At 36.7% G+C, this 23,995-nt stretch overlaps 1 protein-coding gene across 1 annotated transcript in view; it reads left to right on the top strand.

Moving 5' to 3' along the window:
- MDN1 (midasin AAA ATPase 1) overlaps positions 1-23,995 on the top strand; it is a 109,066-nt gene that overhangs the window by 2,814 nt on the left and 82,257 nt on the right. Inside the window, exons 2-18 of the mRNA XM_026093375.2 lie at positions 2,959-3,185; positions 3,841-4,065; positions 5,577-5,684; positions 5,770-5,962; positions 8,011-8,223; positions 9,325-9,456; positions 10,944-11,047; positions 12,446-12,560; positions 14,450-14,643; positions 15,765-15,846; positions 17,711-17,806; positions 18,954-19,066; positions 19,629-19,777; positions 19,858-19,918; positions 20,454-20,665; positions 22,082-22,185; positions 23,239-23,383. Of these exons, the coding sequence (XP_025949160.1) occupies positions 2,959-3,185; positions 3,841-4,065; positions 5,577-5,684; positions 5,770-5,962; positions 8,011-8,223; positions 9,325-9,456; positions 10,944-11,047; positions 12,446-12,560; positions 14,450-14,643; positions 15,765-15,846; positions 17,711-17,806; positions 18,954-19,066; positions 19,629-19,777; positions 19,858-19,918; positions 20,454-20,665; positions 22,082-22,185; positions 23,239-23,383 (2,473 nt within the window). The remainder of the gene's footprint in view (positions 1-2,958; positions 3,186-3,840; positions 4,066-5,576; positions 5,685-5,769; positions 5,963-8,010; positions 8,224-9,324; positions 9,457-10,943; positions 11,048-12,445; positions 12,561-14,449; positions 14,644-15,764; positions 15,847-17,710; positions 17,807-18,953; positions 19,067-19,628; positions 19,778-19,857; positions 19,919-20,453; positions 20,666-22,081; positions 22,186-23,238; positions 23,384-23,995) is intronic.

Below are 23,995 nucleotides of genomic sequence, written 5' to 3'. Positions count from 1 at the left end.
AGGTTTTAAGTCATGTAACACTATAAATGGCGGATGGTATATTTCACTTCTGTTTCAGTCCTGGTGTAGGTGTATTCTCATCTCCTGCTCTCTCTAGTTTTTCAAGAGCTGTTACTTCTGTGAGACAATCTGTTAATAAATACACTCAACAAAAGTCAAAGAGAAAATTCTCTCTGTCCTTGAAGGAGTGGTGTACGCAACGGTATGAAACACAACATGCAGGAGGACGTGTAGCAAGTTCTAGTCTGATTTGCAGGTAGCTGAAGTTACTTGTTCTCTCTCTGAAACTGCATAGCCTCCCCTCTCCTGGGTGTTGTTTTTTGGGTTTTTTTTTTGTTGTTGTTGTTTCTTTGGGGGTTTTTTTGTTTGTTTTTTGGAAGTATGTGTGGATTATAAGAAGAATACAGGTTCATGTTATGCTTAACACTGTTGAAACTAGACAACTGCCAAAATGAATGGTCCTGTTGTCTTCTTTCCCCCTACTTCTTTCCCCCTATCCCCAAACCTCAGGTGGGTGTTTTCGTTGCTTCTCTTGTCATGAATGTAGTGCATGTGATAATGTGGAAAATCAAGCCGATTTTCCCATCCAGTGGAAAACTTTGGAACAGATTAGTTTGGATAATCTTACCGAACTGGTGGCTGCACAGTCATACAACTCTAGATCTGATGCCTGCAAGGGGACTGGATGAGAGCATGTGTTTCTTCTGTTGGAGAGGAAAAAGAGGATTTCCCATACCTTGCCCCTGTGCCTCCCTTTTCCATTAGTAGTAACCCATAGACTAAATGTAACATGAAATTGCAGATGGAATTACTATGAAATATGTGTACTAACTGTTAGCAAGTGGTTGTGGGGAGGGGGGGGGAAGGGGAGGAAGAGCCTGCACTCATTACAAGAGCATGAAAGAGATTGAGAGGAAAATATCTCTAGCATTGTTTCATCTATGCCATTTTTCCAGTTGTATGAACCTAGACTGACCAAATCAAACTTCCTGCTGGAAATAAAACTAATATTTAACTTGCTTTCTCTACAGTTTAGTGTATTTTCCCTCAGTAGGGTATAGATAGGCAAAGGAATCTTTGGCAGTCTACAGGCAAGGGAATTTACTATGTTTTTTTTTTTTTTTAGTATGTCCTTTTCCAGGAGGACACCAATTGAATCCAAGGTTTGAATAATAATCTAGGGCTGAAAAGCCTATAAAATTGTGTAGTGTAATGTAACTTAATTTAGTAGAGAAATAAGCAAGAAAAACTTCTGGAAAAGGCCTGAGAGCTTGATTTAGTTGTCATACTGAGGTGGTGATTTGGGGTTTTGGCTTTTTTTTTGCTTTTATTGGTGAGTTTTTTTGATTTTTTTTTTTTTGGTGTTTGTTTTTTCTTTTTTTTCTCTCTAGGAATCCTGTCCCCGAGAGAAATTATGCTCTGATTCCTCTGATGCTCCCCATTTTGTGATACACTAGACTGAGTTATTTTGATTAACTGAAGCACTCACTTATAGTGGTTTTGGAGAATGTCAGTTATTGTATCATTGCATCTCCCTCTGGCCTAAAGAAATGATAATATAGACGTTTGTCTTTGTCATTAGATTGAGTAGGGCTAGTAGCGTCTCTACTGGTCTTTGCAGTTAAACTTTGAATCAGGAGGTTTTCTTTTGCAAAGTAGAATATGCTTGTTTTTCTGGTCAGTACAATCCTAGCAGATGGAGGATTGAGGTTATGTCAGGTTTAATTGAGATGTGCTAGCTAAGCCTGCTCAGAAGGTGAGCCTTTCTTAAAAGTGTTACAAGCTAACATTTGCCATTATTTTTTCCATTGGCTTGATTTTTCTCATCCTAGTTGAGATTATGACCAGCTGAAATGAAAGTAAAGACGTTGTGCTATGTCTGTGCTAGACAAGGGCTCCTTTCACACCTACTGTAATGTGTTGGCTGAGCCTGCTTTTTCATTCAACTACTAGTGAGAATCTAATGGTACATCTGGCCCAGTGGGACCTAGCCTTTTCCACTGAGGTGTACCGTGTAACTTGTCCTGAGATGTACCCTGTAACTTTGTGTGGAAGCACCTGAGAGCCACGACCAGAAACCCCAGTGTTCCCGGTGCACGATAGGTGCCTGCCTTGTCATGTAGTGGGGGGCAGTGGTTGGGGAGAGTCTCTCTCCTGTGGCACAGTGAGTTGTTCTGGCAGACTAGATTTGGCCCACAGGCTGCCTCCCTCAGTCTAGACTAAATGAAGTTTTGATGTAACATGAAAAATTCAATCGTAAGTTAATTTGAGACCCTCTCCTACCCTGCCCCACAGGCTGTGGAGAGTCACCCTTTCAAAGGCAACCGTAGGACCTCTGCAAGCTATTAGCTTCTAACAATGAAACCATCCCTTCCTTCTGCTTGCCCAGCAGCAGGTTTCAGATGAATAACAACAGCTTGGGAGAAACAGAAGTTGACAACAGAGGTAGCTTAAATGAAAGGCTATCAGAATCACAGGCTGTTTCTCTAGGAATTTAGTAAGTGATTATTTCTGTTTTGTTTGGAAGGCTGCCTTGCCTCACTGTATTTACTGCTATTTGCCAGGAAAGATAAAATCATCTTGATAGAGGATAAGGGTTAACTCTATCAATGAGGGAGTGTGGAGGGTCAAAGTAAAGAGCAAAACTGCTGTAGTGCAAATTCATAATGCTGATTTTCACAGATAATAATTCTATATGCTGTATTATATGTTAAACTTCACAGTGTTGGAGAGGTTCTTGGATAATAAAATGAACTCGAAGACTAAAGAGACTCATATTTAAAGACGTATTTAAAGTGCTTGAATTGGGGTTTTTGGTGTCTCGCCTTTTTTTTTTTTTTTGAGAGCGAGAGATAGACTTTTTGTGTAAAATTCGCTGTGAATCCTGCATGAATAGTTTTGAAATTAGAAGTCTAAACTTTTTCCCTTTTAACTTATTCTTACCTTCCATTTCTGCAGGTTTGGACTCAGCAGGATCGGCAATGCATCCTTGATACTTTAGCACAGTTATTACTGGATAAAGAATGTACTATATTGATCGGTCGCCAGTTTCGGCCAATCTTGTTGGATTTGCTGGAAAGAAATGCAGAAGCCATTAAAGCTGGTGGCCAGATCAACCATGATCTGCATGAAAGACTGTGTGTAGCAATGAGCAAACTGGTTGCTGATCACCCAAATGTGCTGCCGTAAGTAATGTAATGTGTTTTTGCATGATGTTTGAACTTACAGAGCATATGCTTGTCAGTGTTGGCTGGTGAGGAGAGGTGTCGTTACAATACTTCTGATTGTCTCCCACAGCAATAAATGTATTTTGAATTGAAAGAGTGACTTGGAAAACACAAGCCTTAAAGACAACTTAGTTAAATTTAATTATGTGGTAGTATTGAACATGATTTTCATTTTAATGATCAAAACAAAAGCAAAAGAGCTGATATGAAAATTGCTCGCAACCAAAATCTCTGCATTTAATATTAGGCCTGACATCTCTATGTAGTCAGTAGAATATAAAATTACCTAAGAAGAAATTGGTATTACTTGTTCGGTAAACAGAAGAAATAAACGATATTTCACCAAGGTTGATACAGTTTCCCCTTGTAAATCAAGTAGTCATCTGTCATCTTTAATAAGGTAAAGTATATGTTGTCAGCTGATTGCTAAAGTGATTGTCTTTCCCGAGTGTGGACAAGGCTAAACGTAGGCCTTTAGTTTGCACTATACAATCAATTACTGTTTCAGGACCTCTGAATTAGAACTTTTTTATTAGTGGCTATTTTTCTCAGCTTTGGCTTAGATATCTGTGATCTCTCTCTCTCTCTCTCTCTTTCTCTCTTTTTTGTGAAGGTTTGCTTTAAGGTATTTTAAGAATACATCACCAGTTTTCCAGAGACTTTTCCTAGAGAGCTCAGATGCAAACACAGTCCGATATGGGCGCAGACGAATGAAGTTACGGGATCTCATGGAGGCAGCATATAGATTCTTACAAAAGGAGCAGTCAGTTTTCCGGGAATTATGGGACTGGAGTGTGTGTATTCCACTTCTAAGGAGTCATGACACTTTAGTCCGTTGGTAAGTTTAAGACCTCAGATCTCCATTGAAAAGACATACCTGTATCTTGAATTGTGTTTAGGAAAGTTCATGTGCAAGGATAAAAGAAACTTCAGATAGTACCAGAAAAATCCATACCTACAGTATCTGCATGTATGCTTCTTATCTGATCTTTTGAAAGCTGTAGTGATCTATCACAGAGTGAAACTTAGGCACTCTTAGTAATGCTGCAAGCTGTGGGTTGTATGGATTGGAAAAATCTTTGTAAAAGATTTTTTTTTTTTTTTTACCCAAGTTGAATTCAGGAGAGATGGTGAACTTTGTGAAATGTTATCACTTCAGCTCTCCTGTACACCTGTTGGTGTATTGCATATGTTCTGGCAAATTGTCCGAGAAGAAAGTAGAGATGAATCTACTCTTTCTCCCATTTCTATTACAATAACATATTTTTCCATTCTTTATTCATACGATAGTAACTAGTCATTTTTTCTGTTGCTTGTACGGTTAATAATAGAAACCTGAGTCACTATCACACTTCTTTTATTTAAGTTATACTTCCTAATTGGCTTTGTTGTTGCAGACTTTGCAGGTTTTTTTGGTCAGATGTTATTATGCTGGGTGTTGGCCTGCAGAGCTTTAATCTAGTCATATAATCTTCCCAATTTATGTGAGTGGTAATACTTGTAATGCATCTTTAAGAAAAAATATTTAATAGTCTTTTTTTAAACAAATTCATAATTGTATTAGTAACACATAGTTTAAAACTCAGATATTAGGAATAGCGGAGGCAAGAGTATTACCAAATCTCTTAGCCATTTATGCAGCTCTTTTGGGTGACATGCATTTAGATAGTCTTAAAAAAGAATCAAAGTGCTAATCCATTGACTGGAATAGGTTTACCTGGTGTTCAGGTAATAATTTGGTTCAGGACAAAATTTCAAAGTCAGATCGTTTACTTCCTCCAGTCTCCTGCAACTTTTTTTCTTTTTTGAGCTCATTGAAAACTTTTGTTCTTGGAACATAAAGCAGATTGGAAATAAATGAAACATATGGTTTGTATTAAATGTCCATTTGTTGCAAGACAGCTCTATATAATAATGAAGTCAAGGCTTGGGAGTTTTTGGCTTCTCTTGACACTGAGTCTTGAATTCATTGTATAAAGATCAGTTAAGAAATAACATGAAAGAGAAGACAAATTTCAAAGGGAAATGGCAGGAGAAGAAAAAAATCAAACAAAGAAAATTTAGTTTTCATTGAAAGTGAACATCTAAGACTCATTTATTTGGGAAAGTGCTGTCCTGGTTAGTTACTTCATATATTAGCAATACAGTATGCCATGATAGAATTGGTTTTCTCTAGAGAAATATCTCAGAAATGCTTAAAGAATATTAAGCAGAGCATTACAATAATTTCTGTGAAAAAAGTTTTCTACATATTTTTCCAGACTTGATGTTTTGATTTGTAACTGTCAGTTGTCGAAACTAAGTAAAGAGACTACATATTGACATTTTTATTCTAAATATCATTTTTAGGTATACTTCAAACTGTCTTGCTCTGGTTACATGCATGAATGATGAGCATAAATTGTCCTTCCTCAAGAAGATCTTCAGTCCTGAAGAGTTGATACACTTCAGACTAAAGTAAGAACTTTTTAACTGTTGAATGCTAATTGCTTTTGTTGATGGCTTTCAATTGAGTTAATAAACATGGATATGGATTTGACAGGCTGCTAGAAGAATCTCAGCTGCAGAATGTGGAACGAGCCCTTCTTTTGGCCAATCGAGACTCCTCGTTTTGGCAAAAGGGGAAAGAGCTGCAATATACACAGGGAGATATTGTATCAGGCGACCTCTCCGCAAATGTAGTAGCTGTATGCGGTATTATGCTGCCTAGATTACAGCTTCTTTCTGAAGAGCAGGTATGTAACCCAGGATTAAGGCTGTACCTTTTTTAAGATGCCCTAAATGCTGTGAACTGGCTTAACTTGCTTTCCTGTTTAAAAGGTATTGAGATACTGTGGGTAATGTGCATTTATTTTGCTTTCCTAATGTGTACTGTAAGCTACTTATGCATTATATTGACTCTACAAAGGAGCTCTGTAGTGGAATGAAGCAATGGAGGCGTAATTATCTTATTTTCAAGTAGCAGTTCTTACAAACATGTTGTAAGAGAATATTCAGCCTTGTATAGTACATCTCCAGTCCAAGTCTGGGTGATACTGAGGGATTTGACACAATTGCTTTTACCTACATGAAATAGTTCTTGTACGGTAAAGACATCTTCTTGTCAGCAGCCTTTCTCAAAACATATTCTTAGTTCTCATTTTAAAACAAAGGAAAACAAGGTGGCTACTTGCTTCTCTAGAAAGCAGGAAAAGTGGAGAGGAAGTGGGCAAGAAGTTACTTTCTCCATTTCCCTTGAGTGGAGTGTAATGCAGAATGTAGTGCCTTGTAGTTTTAACATGTCCATCAAGGACATAAGTATGTTTGAGCAAACATCATTTTGAACTGTTTGGGTTTGTCTTTGTAGCTGCAGCCAGTATTCTTAGCTGTTTTTATCATTTAGGCACAATTTTGGCTCTTAACTAGGCTGAGTATTGCTGTTTAATTTCAGGACATTGGTCTACAGAAGCAGGACAAAGAAATGAATGAAGAATGCCAGTTGTCCAGAATTTCTTGATTAGCAGAAGCAAGGAAATAAGCAGTTTCCCCCTAAATTTTACCTTTTTTATGTTTTTTTAAATTAAAAAAAGAACTACTTTAATTGAATTTTCTGCTTCCTAGTTTTTATAGGAGTGAGGGTGTGGTTTGGAATTCATTGCAACTTGGGAAACTGATAAGCTGTTTAAGGATGTTCTTATTCCTGTGCCAATATCGTTGCTGCTGAAGTTGTGCTGATGCAGCTGTTAGCAGAGGCATGATATAAATTGGATTGCTGAAAGCATCATTTTTCTAAAGAGGGAGGAGAGAACTTCCAAAAAAGGCATGCTTTTTTTCTCCTTTTTTTTCTTTTTCTTTTTTTTCTTTCTTAATAGCCACAGTTATTTCATTGATCTAGTACACAGTGTGGTTCCAGTTATATTTGCGCAGGTGAGGAGGTCTGACAAAGGGATAGGAACAAGCTGTGAGGGAAGGCAGATACTTTTTAAAAATAGCATTGTTACCAGGGAAATACATGGAATTCCATCTGAAATAAAATTCAAATTTAAAATATAGTGATTGTCTTTTTGGTTTCACTGCAATATATATTCTGACTTCTCTTCTTCATTTGTAGTGTACAAATATTAGAGCTGAAGTGTTGTATCTATTTCCGCACAGGCCGAAGCGTAGGATAGTTAAACTCGATGCATGAAAATAAAAGAAAATTCAGTTCACTTTTGTTCAGATTGCAGTGGATATACTTTCTTGCACAGTAATTAATCAATATGATAAAACCTCAATAGATATTCTCCAAATATTTTAACTTTTCTACAGTCGCTAGTATATCAATTTATTGCACAAAGCCTATTACACAAAGCTTTCCTGTCAGTAGGCATAGTCACACACTACATCTTGTGAGTTTAACTTGTTTGATTTGTCCTGCAATTAGGATCCATTCTGATGATTTAAATGATTTAATTTAAATGGCGAATTGTATTTGATTGACATGAGCGTGATGGTTGAATACTCACTGTATCTGAACTGAGAACTGAGAGTAAACTCCATTTGGGAACAAATTGTGCATATACTTCCTTAAGTGTATCATCTAAAATAGGTTTTTCCTAAAATGAATCCTAAATACCAGTCATTAAATACAGTCTTTATAATCCACAGCTTTAGAACTCTTTATTTTATTTGATATATGTTGACAGATCTGCAGGCCAAAATTTTCTAATCATTAGACTAACTCTTCTACTTGTTCTATGTTGCACAACCTATACATAAGTAACAATTTCAGTGTGGTAACTCAAATTTTATGTTTGAACAGGAAAATAACACCAGCTGTTTTGTTTTGGTTGAATCTACCTGCACAAGTCTCCAAAACCTTGCTATTGCTGTAGCATTTCAGAGTCCTGTTTTATTAGAAGGACCCATAGGATGTGGCAAAACTTCTTTAATTGAATATTTAGCAGCTGTTACAGGAAGAAGAAAGCCTCCTCATATTTTGAAAGTCCAACTTGGGGATCAAACTGACAGCAAGGTAATTGTGGAAATTATTTTATGGTAGGATCGTCAGACCTCTGTAACATTGTGCTGTAGCAAGCCCCATCTTGCTATTGATGGGAATAAATACACCTGAAGAAGATAAAAATCATAGTTAGGCTTCAGTAGATTTTTAAATTCTGCACATAATTGTGCTGCATCTGTTCCGTTTAAATTATGCATTTTATCAGGATTTTTCTAATCAGTCTAATCTGATCGCAGTTTTTTGTGATAAAGGTAAGATGAAGTAAAACCCTGTGATATTGAGAAGGACATTTGCAGTTACATAATACTGATGTAACTCTGTGTGTAGAGGTAAAACCAGAGTGAAGATAACGTCACATTTTTCTGGTTTTGCATGTTTGTTAATGAGCATGAATTAATTTATGTTATTGAGCTCAAGTTATGTTTAGTTTTCTGAGGAGATTAATCAGAGGTGCTATCTTTGAAGCTTTTGATTGCCATTGGTAGTCACCTTTATTTTCATGGAAGAACAGTCTGTTTCACGATCTCACAACTTTTCTCCAAGAGAGTGTCTTTTCACATATGTGAATAAGACCACCATATTAAGGAAAAGTGATAAAGTTCAAGTTATAATCTATGAAGTAGTGAAACCTTAAACTTAGTTATGGAAGAAATGCTTAACTGCAAAAGTTGCAACTTTACAGAAAATCAAAGCTTGATTGATTTTTGTATCTTAGAATAACTTGTTTCAAAACTTCTCTTACTTTACCAGCTCAGTTGCAGACCTTTCAAAAATGCAAAATACAGTTCACTGTAACTCTAGCCAGCTTAATATGTTATTCTGCTTGTTTTGTTTGTTAATTAGGTTTTTACGCACTTCTATTTATCCGGCTCATTTTAGTTATGATGTTTCAATTAAATTATCATGAATGTGGAAGGAGTGGAATTTTTTTTTTTTTTTTTAATTAAATAAAATGTAATGCTGAGCATAGATTACAGGTAGATTGTTTAGTAATGGACAGGCTAGATAAGTGTTACTTACAGGTCACATTTGGTCATCCTTGTAAGCTTTTATTCCGAGTTTTCAAGGCAGGTAATGAAAAGGTCTCTAACTTACCGGTTGTTTCTGTCATAGACACTGCTTGGTATGTATCGTTGTACAGACGTACCAGGGGAGTTTGTATGGCAACCTGGAACCTTGACACAAGCTGTTACCAAAGGTCACTGGGTACTTCTGGAGGATATTGATTATGCACCTCTGGATGTGGTATGTAGGTTCATGTTCTCTATAAGGTGTTGGTCTTAGGGTCCGTACTAGCAATTCTTGGAATATAATCACCATGAATGGTGTAGCAACAGGCTTAAAGTAATGCCCCTTTAAAAGGAGTTAAAAAGAGTTGACCTGATTGCCTTAGTCCACAAATTGGCACAGTGGATTTGTTTCTCTCATTGTTTTAGAGCAGTCATGGCATGGCACTGTTACCAGATTTGGCACTGATGGAGATTTGAGCTGGCACTACTGATAAGCTATGTGTCTTTTAAAACATGTTTTAGTATTCGAAAATAAATGTGGCCCCAAACACCACAAAAGATCGTAAACCGTTTGTTAGAGTCTTGTTGATAATAAGGCTTTCTAGTGTTCTGCCAGTTCTTTTTAGCACATTTATTTATTCTGGCTTGGATATTAAAAATGTGTTTTTGTATCAAACACTATAGGTTCTAATTGACTTCTTGTGTTCAGCTCCAAAATCAGTACTTGTTAGATGGTTATCACTCCCCTTTAAAGTGGTGACCACAGAAAAAATGTCTTTTGCAAGAACCATGTCATAGAGATGATGTGCTGTGTGGGCCTGTTGGGCATTCAGCAAATGTTCTTTCTTGCAACTAGTTATTTCTTCCTACCTTTTCTGTAAAGTATCCTTTATCTAGTTCACTAAGCTGCCAGCTTGTTTATTGGGTTTTAGCTTTTCAAAACATAGGGAATTTATAAGAAAGCCAAGATGTATTGCTTGTCTGTACTAGACAGGTTTTTTTTTTTTGCTAGAGGGTCACATGCTTCTGTATACTCCACTCATTGCACTTGTCACAAGCGTGCCCTGAACACAAGTACCTTGCATTCATCTCCTCCTTTTTTCAAGTCTTCCCTGCATATAACCCATTTCCTTTCTCCATATCAAAGTGTCCATGTTTGCCCTCCTCTCTGTGATCATTGTGCGATCACCTACTTCCTTTTTTTCATTCCACCGTTATTGTCTTTCTGCCTGGAAGGATAGATTCTTTACAGTTCTGGCATACCACTGGGGCAGAGCAGGGTCTACACTGAAAAATATTGATGTTTGAGAACAAAATGTTTGGGATGGAGTTTATCTTTGTTAAGGCAGATAAAGAAAATAAGGCTTTTCATAAATCTAAGGAGAGAGTGTCCAATAATTCCTTTGGAAATAACCAAATACCAATAGTTTTAGGTTGGAGTGGCAGTGTAAAGACTGACATACTTACCTTTTTTATTATTAAATATGAATACAGTTGAAAGGAGGTAGGGAAATGTTTATACCTGTAACTTCCAGTTAATTTTATGCAGCAGTGGGGCTCTGCAATTCCTGTCAGTGTCACTTGGAAGTGCAGTCTGGAGGAACGTCAGTTGCTGACAGCATAGCAGTGCTCTAGCATCTCCTGTGTGAAACGAGTGTGGATGGGTGGGCTGTCAACGTTTCACAAAAGAAGAATGTTTTATAATGTTCTTCTCTTTTCCAGATCTCTGTGCTGATTCCTCTTTTGGAAAAAAGAGAATTACTAATTCCTGGTCGTGGTGACTGCTTAAAAGTAGCTCCGGGATTCCAGTTTTTTGCAACCAGGAGGTAGGCATGTAAAGTTATATGGACTGAAAAGCATGAATGTACTATTTTTAACTTGGGAAGAAATATTCTGGCGATTTCCAATTGATAGTTGACAGTCTGACTACTGAATGTATTTAGTTTTCTGGGTTTTGTTTTTTATTCCACCTCCTCCTTGGGCAGTTGTTTACTTGTGTTCCCTGGAGGATATTTGTTAAGGGTTTCATGAATAATTGTAATTCAACCCTACATCTGTAATTCTATTGGGAATCATGGGAAAAAGGAATATAAGGAAAAATTATTGTGAAGAAAATCTAATTCCTGAAGGTCTTGTGCAAATACAGAGTTTTGTAGTGTTTTTTAACCAAGAAAACGTTTTAAAGGTGTTCTCCATGACCGTTTGCTTGTAGCAATTGTAGTAATAGCTCACACATCAGATGTCAAAATGTTGTCTTGTATATTAATACACAGTATTGTAGCAAGATTAAAGGTTATGATATCTAAAGGGGTATGGTTACATGTTTCTTGAATGTTTTATAGATTTCTTCAAAGCCTTTAAAAATTTTCCTTGCTGCTTTTGTCCTCCTTACGTAGATAAGTGATCTTTTCTCTGATTTATCAGATTTATTTATTTTGAGATTTAATCTTTTAGAACCTCTCATTTGGTTTACTCATCTCCTAAAATTGCTCTCTCTGTGGTATACTTGGTCAATGGTTTGTATAATCCAATGGAAACTATACTTTTCTGCTGTAGAAACCATTGACCAAGTATCCACAGAGACACTGTAACAGACTTATCGAATCTCCTATTTGGGAGATAAGTTAAGGATAACCCCAAATGCAGAATATTAAATTAAGGAAAAAAAGCAGCAATATCTAGTGCTTTGCATATGCAAGGCTGCTTCCACAGTGAGTGGAACGTATGGCTGCATAGCTATTTGCACAGTAAAAACCAGTAGGGAGCAAAATATGTGAAGAGAAGAAAAAGGAAGCTGAAGAATGAGAACAAAATCAGTAAAGACTGGGGTGGAGGAATAGAGATGCTTTTCCTGCACCTCCATTCACAATACAGCGTGGATCCCCTAGGATCTGTGGAAGTTATTATCCTCGTCTCTTCTTTTAGGCTCCTCGCTTTACAGGGCATCCTGTATGTTGTTTCTCATAGGATTAGCTTACCGTCATGCTTCTTTTTGTGAGTACCTCTATGGAGATTTTGCACCAGAGGGGAAATACAATGTGATAAAAGGTGATTTAGAAAGCAGAGATAGGCATGGTAGGGTGCCTGACAGTACAGTGACAAACAGTGGGCGATCTAGGCATGCACTCTTTCCCCCAGCACCTGTTCTTTGGTACATGGGAATATATAAAAATGTTGAATTCTTCAGCAAGTCACTATATGCTATGTGTGTTGCTTTGATTTAGGATCTTCAGTTGTGGTGGTGGTTGGTACAAACAGCAAAGCAGCCATGCTGCTCTTTTGGACAAGTATTGGACCAAAATTCATCTGGATAATATGAGCAAAGCAGAACTCAAGGAGGTATGGTGTTGCTCTATTGTGGCACGTGAAAAATTGTTTCAGTTAAGGATAATGGATGTTTTTTGGTAATAAACTTAATTCTTATTTTCCTCTCCAAGTTCTATAATTTACCCTAATCACTTCAGATCTAAACAGCCAATGCTGAAGTAAATGGGCAGTTTACCAAGAAAATTTGATGTGAATTGGACAGATTCCTAGGTTTTGTCATGGCAAACACAATTCGGCTTTGAATGGGTCTAAGAGTCAAATTACTTTGCTGTTTTGTAGCATGCAGAAGTTTTTTTGTTTATTTGTTTTTGTTTTGCTTTTTAAAGAAAAGAAAATCAAGCTTACTTTACTCCTGAGTTCTCTAAGCCTTGAAACGGAAAGTATTTGGTTATCAATTATGAATTACTATTTCTGTAGGGAATGTTTGCTTTGTGTCGTCCATTGGAGAATTAAGCCCAGGGCTTACATGAAAACAGAATTCTCTAGAGATTCTCCTTGTGATGTAGAATTCAAAACACAGTTTGACTGTAGGGAAAAAAAAAAAAAAAGCCTCCTCTACGGGAAGAGGGAATGAATTTTGTCCAGCAGGAGATTTGAGAGAAACTTCTGAATTTTCTAGAATGGAAAAGATAGCTTTCCAGTAGGATTCATCTACTTCTTGAGGCTCACTCAGCAGCCAGTACAGTTATGAATGACCTTAAATATCTGTATTTTCCTATTTTGTCATTTGTCATGTAATTATTAGGAGTGGTGCAAGAGCAGCACCTATTTTGAGCTTCTAGATTTTGTTGCAGGCTAAGCAAGTAGGTGCACAGGAGGCCTCAGCAGTCAGTTTGCTGGAAATGTTCAAGCTTGTGTGCTATAGCTCTTTCTACCACAAATAGATCCACGTGGGCAGGAATTTAAGAAGCTCGATGTTACAGTGGTAAAGAAGGCTTTCTGGCCAACTTGATAACAAAGATGACTTCCAGAAAGGAGCAGTGTAAAATAAAGTTTGGCTGTCAAAGCTTTAAGAAAAAAGGATGCTTCGGTACTACATGTGTCAGTTACCACTAGATTCTTCCTCTTGTTCTTTTTTGTTTGTTTGTTTTGTTTTTAAATCTTGTACCTCAAGTGACAAAAATATATAAATCAGATGGACTGTATAAGATTCAGTAGCAGAAGAAGAGGAGGTGATGAAAACACCCACCCACTTGTTTGTGTTGAAAATAGATTCATGTTCTTCCGGCTGATCTTAAAAGTCACTTTGTCAGGGCAGGACCAGTGATCCTGGCCTGTGTCTGTGAAGAGCCTATTTTGGGAAGCCGTGGCTTCAGCCTTCTAGCCTTGGTGGAGAGAGCTAATCTGAAAGAAAATGCTAAAAGAAAAATTAGCCTTTTAGTGCATCTTTGTCAGTGCAGTGAAGAGACATCTTGGATGCTCAAAGAAAAGTTCAGTCATAAAAGCTGTGTAAGAGGGACAGGAGATAGGAATTTTTATGATCAGTTATAAAGTTGTATGCTTTTGACATATGATGTTAACTTTAGATGGTGCTGAATATACTTCTACTTCCCATCAATACTAGTACAAATCCATAAAATAAACTGGAGTATAATTGAGTTGGAAAATTTCACATTGGGCATCCTAAGCAGTATCATGCAACTGGCAATGACTTATACTTGCTTCAGATGAGAGCAAGACCTTGCATGATTTAATGTTCTTATAATACACATGACCTCACAACATCTGTATCTGTATAAAAAAGAATCACCAAATGTTGTCAGGAAGACTCTAAGAGGGCAGTTTTGTGTGGCTTGCGAGCTTGAGGAGTGGCTACTGAAGTGTATCCTATTAAAATTTTGGTGATTAGTGTTTGGCTTCCAATGATAAAGGGTTTTTGGGGGTTTTGTTTTGTTTTTCAGGTTCTTCAGAGCAGATACCCCAACCTTGCTCCTGTAACTGGTCATTTGCTAGACATTTATATTCACCTTACGGGAGACAAGTATGAGACATCAGAAAACAATGCTTCTGGCGCCAGGCACATAGCAGAGGATGCATCAGAATCAAGATCAGAAAATAAGAAACCAAATCTGGAAGGAAGAGAACTGTCTTTAAGGTTGTCTTTTCTTATATGTCTATTAGGAGGAAATTTAGCCAGCTGGCTGCAGATATCAGAAGGCTTTTTCTTTTTTTCCTTATTCTTTTTATTTTTTTCGTCTTTTTATAACTTGTGATAAAAGTTTGAATAATTAAACCTGAATTTAATAAGTGGTTTGAAAATTCAATTTTTTAAATTTTAAATCATGTTTAATGTATTTTTTTCTTAAAATAAATCTCAGTGCGAATTATATAGGGCTTTGTATTTACTATAGTCTTTTCTTAAAGTAGAGGTATTGTCATGCATAGTGTTGAGAAATAAAACGTGGATTATTTCTCAGTTCATTTTTACGCAGAGCATCAGTTCTGCTAGTTAACTGTTGAAATGTGCTGTATGAACAGTACTGTTTTAACAGTAACTAGTGGATAACTTTTTCAGCAGTTGTATGTATTTGTTTAGTATTAGACACTCACTTACAGCTTTCTAATCTAGAATTCACTCAAAATAACCAGACCTGTAATATACTACTAGTTTCTGCATTTTTGTGATGAAATGCAGCTTAGGTGTTCAGGTTTTTTTTTTTCCTCTCTTCTGATACCAAACGTCGAGTCCAGCAGTATGGAATTTCTGTAACCAACAGTGCTTTGTGAATTATTTAGCAGATACTAGATACGGGTACTCCGTATTTTTGTGAAGCATAGTAATGCTGCTTGTTTAAAAGCAGCATTTATTTTCCTACAATTAGATGTTTCCTTTGCCTCACTTCCAAAAGATTGTGGCCTTGATGAGGAATCTGTGTCTGGAAAAATGGTTCTTCGTACCTTTCTGGATGAAAAGCATACTGCTTTTCATTTTTTCAATTTCACAATTACTTTATCAGTAATGGATAATGTGGTATGTATTATCTACTTACAAACAATGTATCAGAAAGTGATACTGTTGTTCTTTAAGTACTCATTTACTCTTTAAAATTAGCATCCTATTTATATGTACTTTCTCACGTACAACTTAAAACACAGCTAAATGTGTAATTGCTAAAAAGATGACAAATGGTAAATGAGCTAACCTGAACATGAGAGGAAGTGCTGTGCGTTTTGGCTTGATTGCACCAAATCTTTTTCCTTCATTTTTCTTTTTAGGGACTTACTGAATTGGTGCAGCAGGATTGCACACAACTTTGATAGTACTTCTTCAACCACAGCAGTGAATATTTTTCAGGAGGTGCGGTAAGACTTGATCTATCAGGAAATCGTTAACTCAGATTTTCACATTGTGTCACAAATCATCAAATACTCTTTGAATAGCGTTCATGAGAGGGAAATTATATTCAGTTTGCTTTGAAGTAGTTGGACTGTAGTTGGAATGCTTGATGTGATTAGCATATTAGAGCCTTTCCTTAGAGTTAGGCAAATTGTTCATGATGATGTGCTGAAAGCCAGTCCAAACTTTCTAATTGTATACAAACATGCTGCAATATAATTTTAACTAGTATGAGCTGGGATTGCATGCTACCAAGGAAGAGTAAAAATTTATGTAATGTGGATACATTAACAAATTTACTTACCATTTACACATTCAATTCATTCTAGTGCAATGTGTATTGTGATCGCAACAAGAAAAACGCCCTAGGATTAGTTTAGCGAGCCGTTAAAATACTAGAAGCACTTGGTGTTTGCTACTTGTGACTAAGGTGCTGTAGTTACTCCCAAACCTTGGTGTGGATGTCTTGAGGAGAGAGGAAAATGGAAAAATGCATGTAAAATACTTCCAAAGATAGAATTAAAATAGGAACGAAGTGATGTAATAGTACGGATGCATTCAGAGCTAAAGCTGGAAAAAAGATTTGTCAGGAGGAGTGTAATCTTTTCCCTTTAAAGGCACCGCACTGCTTGTCACAGCTTTCAGGTCTTTCCAGTGATGTGGATTTATGTCTAGAAACAATGCTGAATAAATGCTAAGGCCTGGATCATGATCTAAGTTAGGATACATTTTATGTACTGGGAAATAGGCTGAGGTGCATTTCATAGCTTGTTTTTAAAATGGCTTCTCTTTTTAAGTCTCTTTAGGCTTTGACTGTGCTTTGGAGATGGTTTTTATGGCAGTTTTGATGATTCAAAGCTTTTATGTTCAGTTCTCTACTATCCATAGTGGAGCACCAGGACATTCCTGTTAATGAATACCTCTTAGGTAATGTGGGTATTGAGGAGGATATCACTGACCGATGTCCCAAGGCATACAGAGTCAATATCTAGACCTGTCCACAATAGCATTAGAGCCATGTGTATGTGATAAGATAGTTGATGCAGAATCTGTGGCATGCACTTACTTGGTAATACATGTGTCTACACAGTGTGTGTTGTAGTTGCACAGTGTTAGAAGTATTACAGGCTTGGATTTACTGAATACTAAGAGAGTTTAATCCCCTCACTTCCTCCCTCCCACATTAGTTCTGGCTGGTGCGTCATGCACTACGATATTAGCCTATCTCAGTGACAGAGCTTCTTAGCCCTTGCCTTTTAAATCAGAGCTGTGTTTGCCCCCTGGTGAAAATCCTCAGCTCTCTTGTTTTCATTAATCTGGTGTCCTTTTTGAGACTTAGCGTCTGAATCTCTCGGCAAAATTAAAGATACTTAATTTGCAGTATGATTTTGAAATCTTTTCTTTTTCTTCCAATATGGAACTACTTTCCTACTTTACATCAGTTTATATTCCAGATCTGGAATTTCTCAGTCGTGCATCAAAGGTACTTTTAAGATGTGAGCTCTTACAACATTGCTGCCTTCATTTTGGTCCTGTCATCTAAAAAAAGCTACTGATACTGGTGTCCTTGGGTATTGAAAAGTTTTACAATGATCAGAAACCCAGTAAATTACAGAATTTAGAATTTTTTTAATATATCATTCTGATTTCATTTCTGGACTAGATCTGAAGGCACTGAAATAATTTTGTTTACCTTGGCTGGATCTGATTCAGGCTTGTGTTAATTAAGATGATGGTGCTTGTCAGATTATACCATATAAAATTTGTATTGAAGAAGTTGGGTTGTTTTTCTTTTTCTTTTTTTTTTTTTTGCCCACCCCCCCAGGCACTGGACTGTTTCACAGCTATGCTGTCCAAGCAAGGGAGCAGACAGAAAATGGCAAAAATTATTGGAAGTAAACTAAACATTTCCAAGAAAAAGGTATTTTGGGTTGTAATGAACACAACATTTACTGGTAATATTCTACAACTTTTGTTTTTTTTTCTAGCAACTAACCTAAGTGTACTGTGCTCTACTATTTTCTTAATACTATGCCTATCTCTTTTCCCCACACACTTTGTTTCTGCTTTTTCTCTACATTTGTGGAGTCTACTCATTTTCTTCATTTTCCTGTTTTATTTTCAGCTGTGCTTTCTCTCTGAAAGTGCCTGTAAACTTGTTTCAGATCAGATTGCAAATGTCCTCATCATGCAAAAGAAGGATGACACTTGCCGGAACAGTGCAGTTGGCTAGGCAAATGATATTGCTAGATGCACAGAGTAATACAAAGTTGGACGGGGGGTGGAGGGAGTTGTTGTGGGGTTTATTTTTGTTTGTTTGCTTTTTTTTTTCCCCCGGTGGCAAGTTGCAATGAACTTGAATCATTTACACAGAGTTCACATAAAAATGTGATCTTCCTAACTACTTATTCCCTAATCATTGATTCCAAAGCTAGTAGTACCCCTCTGGTTATTAGTAGCATATGATACACAAGAGAGTCAGACTGAATCATTATTTTGTCAGTTATTTCTGACCATGAAAGTCTGATTGCATAGTAAATTCCCTCCTTCATTACTTTAAGAAGGAAAAACTTGGAAAAATCTTCATAGCTGGGGGAACAGCAAGATCTCCTGAAAGTTTCATGGATTTTTCTTTGTCCTGCTTCCTTCCATTATTTCAATACAGAAATGTACAAACTTCTGACAATGGCAAAATATCCTTGGTTATGTGGAGGTGTTCAGCACACTCTTTAAAAAACAAAAAAATAAATAAATGAACATTTGAAGTAGCCCTGTTCTCAGGTTCAAGTTCATGTAGTTGAGCTACCGTGGAAGTAGACAAAGAATCATAACAGCAAGAACCTATTACCAAACTGATAAATGGAAAGCAATTGTTTAGACAGAAGATAACACTTCTGAGGTCCTTCAGTATTTTAGGTGATAAATATATATAAAAAAAAAACACGAAAAAAATCTGATCACGAACAAATTAGCTTGTTGCACAGTGATACTGGTAGCACAGTGAATGTGTTCGTTATGTGATGGTGTAGACAACACTGGTATTGGAAATGTTGATGCTTTTTTCACAGGTAGAGTTCTTCTGTGAACTCTATAAACCAGAAATTTTAATAAGGGAACAAGAAGTCTCTGTGGGAAGAGTATGCCTCGTGAGGAAACAAACCCAGGCTCTTACTGTACAAAGGTAGTATATCAATCTTGTAGCTTTCTTGTAAATCTAAACGTCTTGTATTGGAACAGAATAAACTGGAAACTACAGGTTTAAGATAATCAGTGCAAATCAACTAATCTTGCTCTAGTCAAAGGAATGTGAGTTCTCTGCCTTGTGATCTGTGTTTTAACTTACATGTCTTTGAGACTGCATCATTCTTCTGTCAGGCAAAACATGGAGATTATCAGCTTCTTTTGAACTATTATTTCTTCAAAATGGTTTGGATCTACAGCTATTATAATTAGATTTTGATTATTCTGTCTTGATGAAGGGAGACTACTGTAGGATGTGCCACTAACTCCACAAAACTGGAGTAAAAACTGGAGCTTTGTAAAACCGGAATTTCTAGGTTGTACCTTGAGGAAAAATTAATGTCTTGTATGATGCTTTTAAGTGCATCATGGAACTATTTTTTTCCAAACCAATTTTTTTAAAACTAAAAAATTATAAATACTCCTAAAAATTTATAAAGGTGAAACTGAAATGAGCTTCTTGATAGATTTTTGTCACTGAATTTTTTCATCTGTTTTGTCAGAGCAAAGCAGACCTTTGCTGCCACACGACCATCTGCGGTATTGATTGAACAGCTTGCAGTCTGTGTTGTCAAAGGAGAGCCTGTGCTCTTGGTTGGTGAAACGGGAACTGGCAAAACCTCAACTGTTCAGTACCTTGCTCATATTACAGGTAAATGCAGTGTGAAAACTGTAACTTGTACAAAGATAATAAAAACTATACAAGGTGATGCTTTCTATTTCTGTTTCAAGGCCACTATCTGAGGGTTATCAACATGAACCAGCAAAGTGACACTGCAGATCTTCTAGGGGGGTGAGTCACTGACTACTGTTCAGCCTGTTTTGCATGAACCAGTATCAGAACAAGCTTCTAATGCAAGCATAGTTGTATTGTCTTTGAATTGTTTTTAGATGCATATTTTTCATAGCAGTATGAATGTCTCAAACATGTTTGTGTGCAGAAATCTTGCCATCCTTGTTCAAGAACTGAAGCAATTTCACTGAAATGTATGTACATCTGAATGTGATGAAGTCATTTAAAAGCTTGACCCAATGTTGCTCTAAAAATGGCTAAGTTTTTCAGTATAAATCCAAGGTAATATTCACTAGACCTATTGGTGCATAGTAGTAAAGATATTTTACCTACCAGGGCAGTCCTGTCTTTACGAAATTACCTCGAAGGTGCATTTAAATATGTGCTATTTTACTTTTACTGTTAGTTGAGTAAAAAACTTTGGAAACCCGAGTTCCTTAATGCACAGTATTGCTGTCTCAGTGACTGTTTTTTGTTAGTTTGCAGATGTTAGCTGCTGTTTCTGTGCGACAAGTTAATTTTTGCTTCTCTTCAGCTATAAACCTGTGGATAACAAACTGATCTGGCTGCCTCTGCGAGAGTCTTTTGAAGAACTTTTTTCTCAGACATTCTCTAGAAAGAAAAATCAAACATTCTTGGGGCACATTCAGACCTGCTACAGGCAGAAACGTTGGCATGATCTGCTCAAACTAATGCAGCATATTCACAAATCTGCTATTAATAAGGAAGCAAAAGAAACTGCATCTGGTAAGAATTCAGAGTGATGAAGCACAGATCATTAGTTGTGAACCATTTCAAGAATAGAGGGGAAGATAGAGTGGTGACTTCTTTCCAGCTCCCTTTATTACATCCTCTCTTATCGTTTCGAAAAATGCAATTTCTGTCTACTACAAGACATTCAAAATACTATTATGATGAATTTTTTTCCTAGCCCATCACTACTGTTTTCCATGTCTGATAGGGTGATGGCTGGCTTGTCTGTTCTTACAAAGCTCTTGTCAGGTGATCTCCACTTAGCCTATTGCTTGTTCCCTGTATTGGTGAACATTGCTAGTTCTTTGTGTGTTAGGCTTTCGTATGGGTGCACTCATGCTTTCTTTCAGACCTGGAATATCATTAGGTTTCACAAATAGCCCTTCTTAGCCCTCTCCTCCCCTCCTTCTCTCCCCCCTCCCTCCTGCTCCAAAAAAAAAAAAAAAAAGAAAACGAAACAAAACAGCTCTCTTGTGACGGTAATGGTTGTAGAGCTTGGTAAGAGCTTTCTGAAGACTTGATATTGCTATCAGTGATAGTGACTTGACTCTGATTCATTGTGGTTTTGTCTCTGAATATTGGTTTATCTCTCATTTACTCCTTCACAACTTCTTTCGGGCAGAGGCAGTATTGATACTTTGCCTTGCCATAGAGTGTTTTCTAGTCCTAGATCTTCTGAACAAATAAAGTCATTGCTTTCATTCAGTGAAGGACATACAAATGTCAAAGATGATGAAATTTTAAAGTCATTGCAAGTATTGGGAATCCTAAAATAAACAAAAGATGAACTCTGCTGCGACTAAAAAATGCATGACGATAAGCTTGCAAAGCTGGCAACTTAAGTCATTATAATGCTGAACAAACGCATAAAGCTCAGGCTGTATCTTTAAGCAGATAACTGAAATAACTGCAATACTAAATAATTTTGTAACTGATAAGCAAGTGTTCTTACTCTTAGTGGTAAGCAGCAGTGTTTGTTCTTACTGAAAATAAAGTATTTATTCTTAACCTGTTCCGTAATAAGGCTTATAAACTTGCTTTTGTGCTTTGGGCTACCTCTTTCTGTCTCTGGGTGTTGGAGAGTGGTATCCATTACATTGCAAACAAGTGAATTGCTAGCATAAGTATTTATTCCTAAGCTGGGACATTTTGCAAAGAATAACAAGCTTTCTATACACATGCAAAAAAAGTGTTCAGCTAAATTTTAAAATATTTTCAGCAAAATATGGTAGTTTTTTCTTTTTTAATTCATGAGATGTCGTGTGGAGCTTGAATGTTTTCCTTGCTTACCCAAGCTTCATCTTACTGTATCTGACTGCATGCCTGAAATATCTTGATAAAATACTGTTTTTAAATGTCTTTTTATGCTGTTGTTCTGATGTTACAAACTTAAATTTCTTTTGCTTGTAGGCTCACCACTGAAGGAAAAGTGGGAGGCATTTGGTCTTAAACTGAATCATGCTCATCAACAAATGAAAATGACGGAAAATGCTCTTCTCTTTGCATTTGTAGAGGTATTTAGAGATCTGCATTTTGCTGCTAGGAAGATTGAGGAGAAACTTTTATAAGATGTTGCAACCAATATAATAGCTTCCTGGCATGAGTCTTGCTGTGAAGTAAAACTTGTTCCACAATAATTCTGTGGCATAGTGTGTGCCACTTCAGGAAGGTGGTGGTTAGATAGGAAGAAACAAATTTGTTTTTTCATAACCCAATAACTTAATGCTGTATAATAAGAATTATGGCTGGTATGATTAAAAAAAAATCATCAACAGTATGGCATGTCATCTTTTCAAGTGTATGAGATGAGAAAATCTACCTTGACCAATCTCCAGTAGAACATATCCCTGCCTAGGGATTTGTGTAAAGTATTTGATATTAAGAATCTGTACCAAGTATCTAGAAGTGATTTTTGAAATGTTTCAAAAACATGGTGTCATGGTGTAATATTTTAATGACATTATAGTTTCCTCTTATTCCACTTCGTCTTATGTATACTTGTTCCTTGTCATCCCATTATTCCAAATATATGATCTCAAATATTATCTGAAGTGTATAAAATGTTGACCAGTCCTCTTTCTAAAAAACAGATGTTTCAAGAACCTTTGACTTGAGTAAAATTTTAATAATGTATTACTCTGAGGAATGTAGTGTCGCTTGTGTCTTTGGGTTTCTTTAGATTAACTGTCTTAATCCTCTGACAGTGCTGTCACTGAAGCTTATGCACCACAGTGATAGGATATAATTGACAAGCAGTGTGTTTCACAAAAGAGGGAGCTTAGTTGTGTTGTGAGAACAGAGTAGATAACTCATACAAATCTTGCAAAAGATCTTGCAAATCTGAATGTTATGTGATAAAGGTGATAAAAATTGTTGACTTCCGTGACTTGCAAAATACTTGCAGTCATTGAAGGAGAGAAATACAACTGCTATTGGAGGATAAGATCTGAAATGTCTAATCAAATGGCAATTTCACACAGGCTTCAAACAAGTGTTTCAAATATACAGCTGCTTTAGATGATATTTCACTGCTGATGACATAACTTAAAAATTGATCTTATTTTTAGGGTACTCTAGCACAAGCTGTTAAAAAAGGGGAGTGGATTTTATTGGATGAGATTAACTTGGCTGCAGCAGAGACTTTAGAGTGCCTGAGTGGTTTATTGGAAGGGTCTTCTGGGTCGTTGGTGTTACTAGACAGAGGAGACACAGGTACTATTTCTGTGCTTGCATATGCTGTATTTTGCCATCCAGTTTGTTGAATTCCCTATCCCACATGTCTCAAAAGAAATGAAGAAACACGTTCATTTAAAAGGAATGTGTGTAGAGAAGAGAGAATAACATGTCCTTTTTAGACTTTTTCTTTACTTTTATACAAAAAGTGGTAGTTTTTATTCACCATACCTTTACAGATTTTAGCATGCAAAAGTTGATGTGGCTTTTGCTTCTTTGGGCCATGCGAAGAACAGATCTTTCTAGTGCCATTAGTAGGTGTTGCTGTCTATGAATATCATTAAAGGAGTGTCACAGTTTATTACAAAGTTAAGATAGTCTGATGGATAAGTGCATGGGACATGAGGTTCATTTGCTGCTGTGCTAATAGTCTTTTGCTGATCTTGGGGAAAATATTTGTTCTCCACCTGGAAAATGTGGACAAGGCCTTTTATTTTCTCTGAGGTCTAAAGGTAAAAGATGTGATGTAACTGCTAAACATTATTTTCTGGAGCTGCAGCTAGAGGCAAATGTTGTATGAGCTTCCTGGGCTGGGTTTTCTTGCTGGCTGAGAGAAGCACTGTTCATTGTTCTGAAAGAGATGAAAAGGAA

This window comes from Dromaius novaehollandiae, chromosome 3 (assembly GCF_036370855.1).
Source record: "Dromaius novaehollandiae isolate bDroNov1 chromosome 3, bDroNov1.hap1, whole genome shotgun sequence".
Taxonomy (NCBI): Eukaryota; Metazoa; Chordata; class Aves; order Casuariiformes; family Dromaiidae; genus Dromaius; species Dromaius novaehollandiae.
The sequence above is the reverse complement of the archived record's forward strand: the minus strand, read 5'-3'. Positions and strand labels throughout refer to the sequence as shown.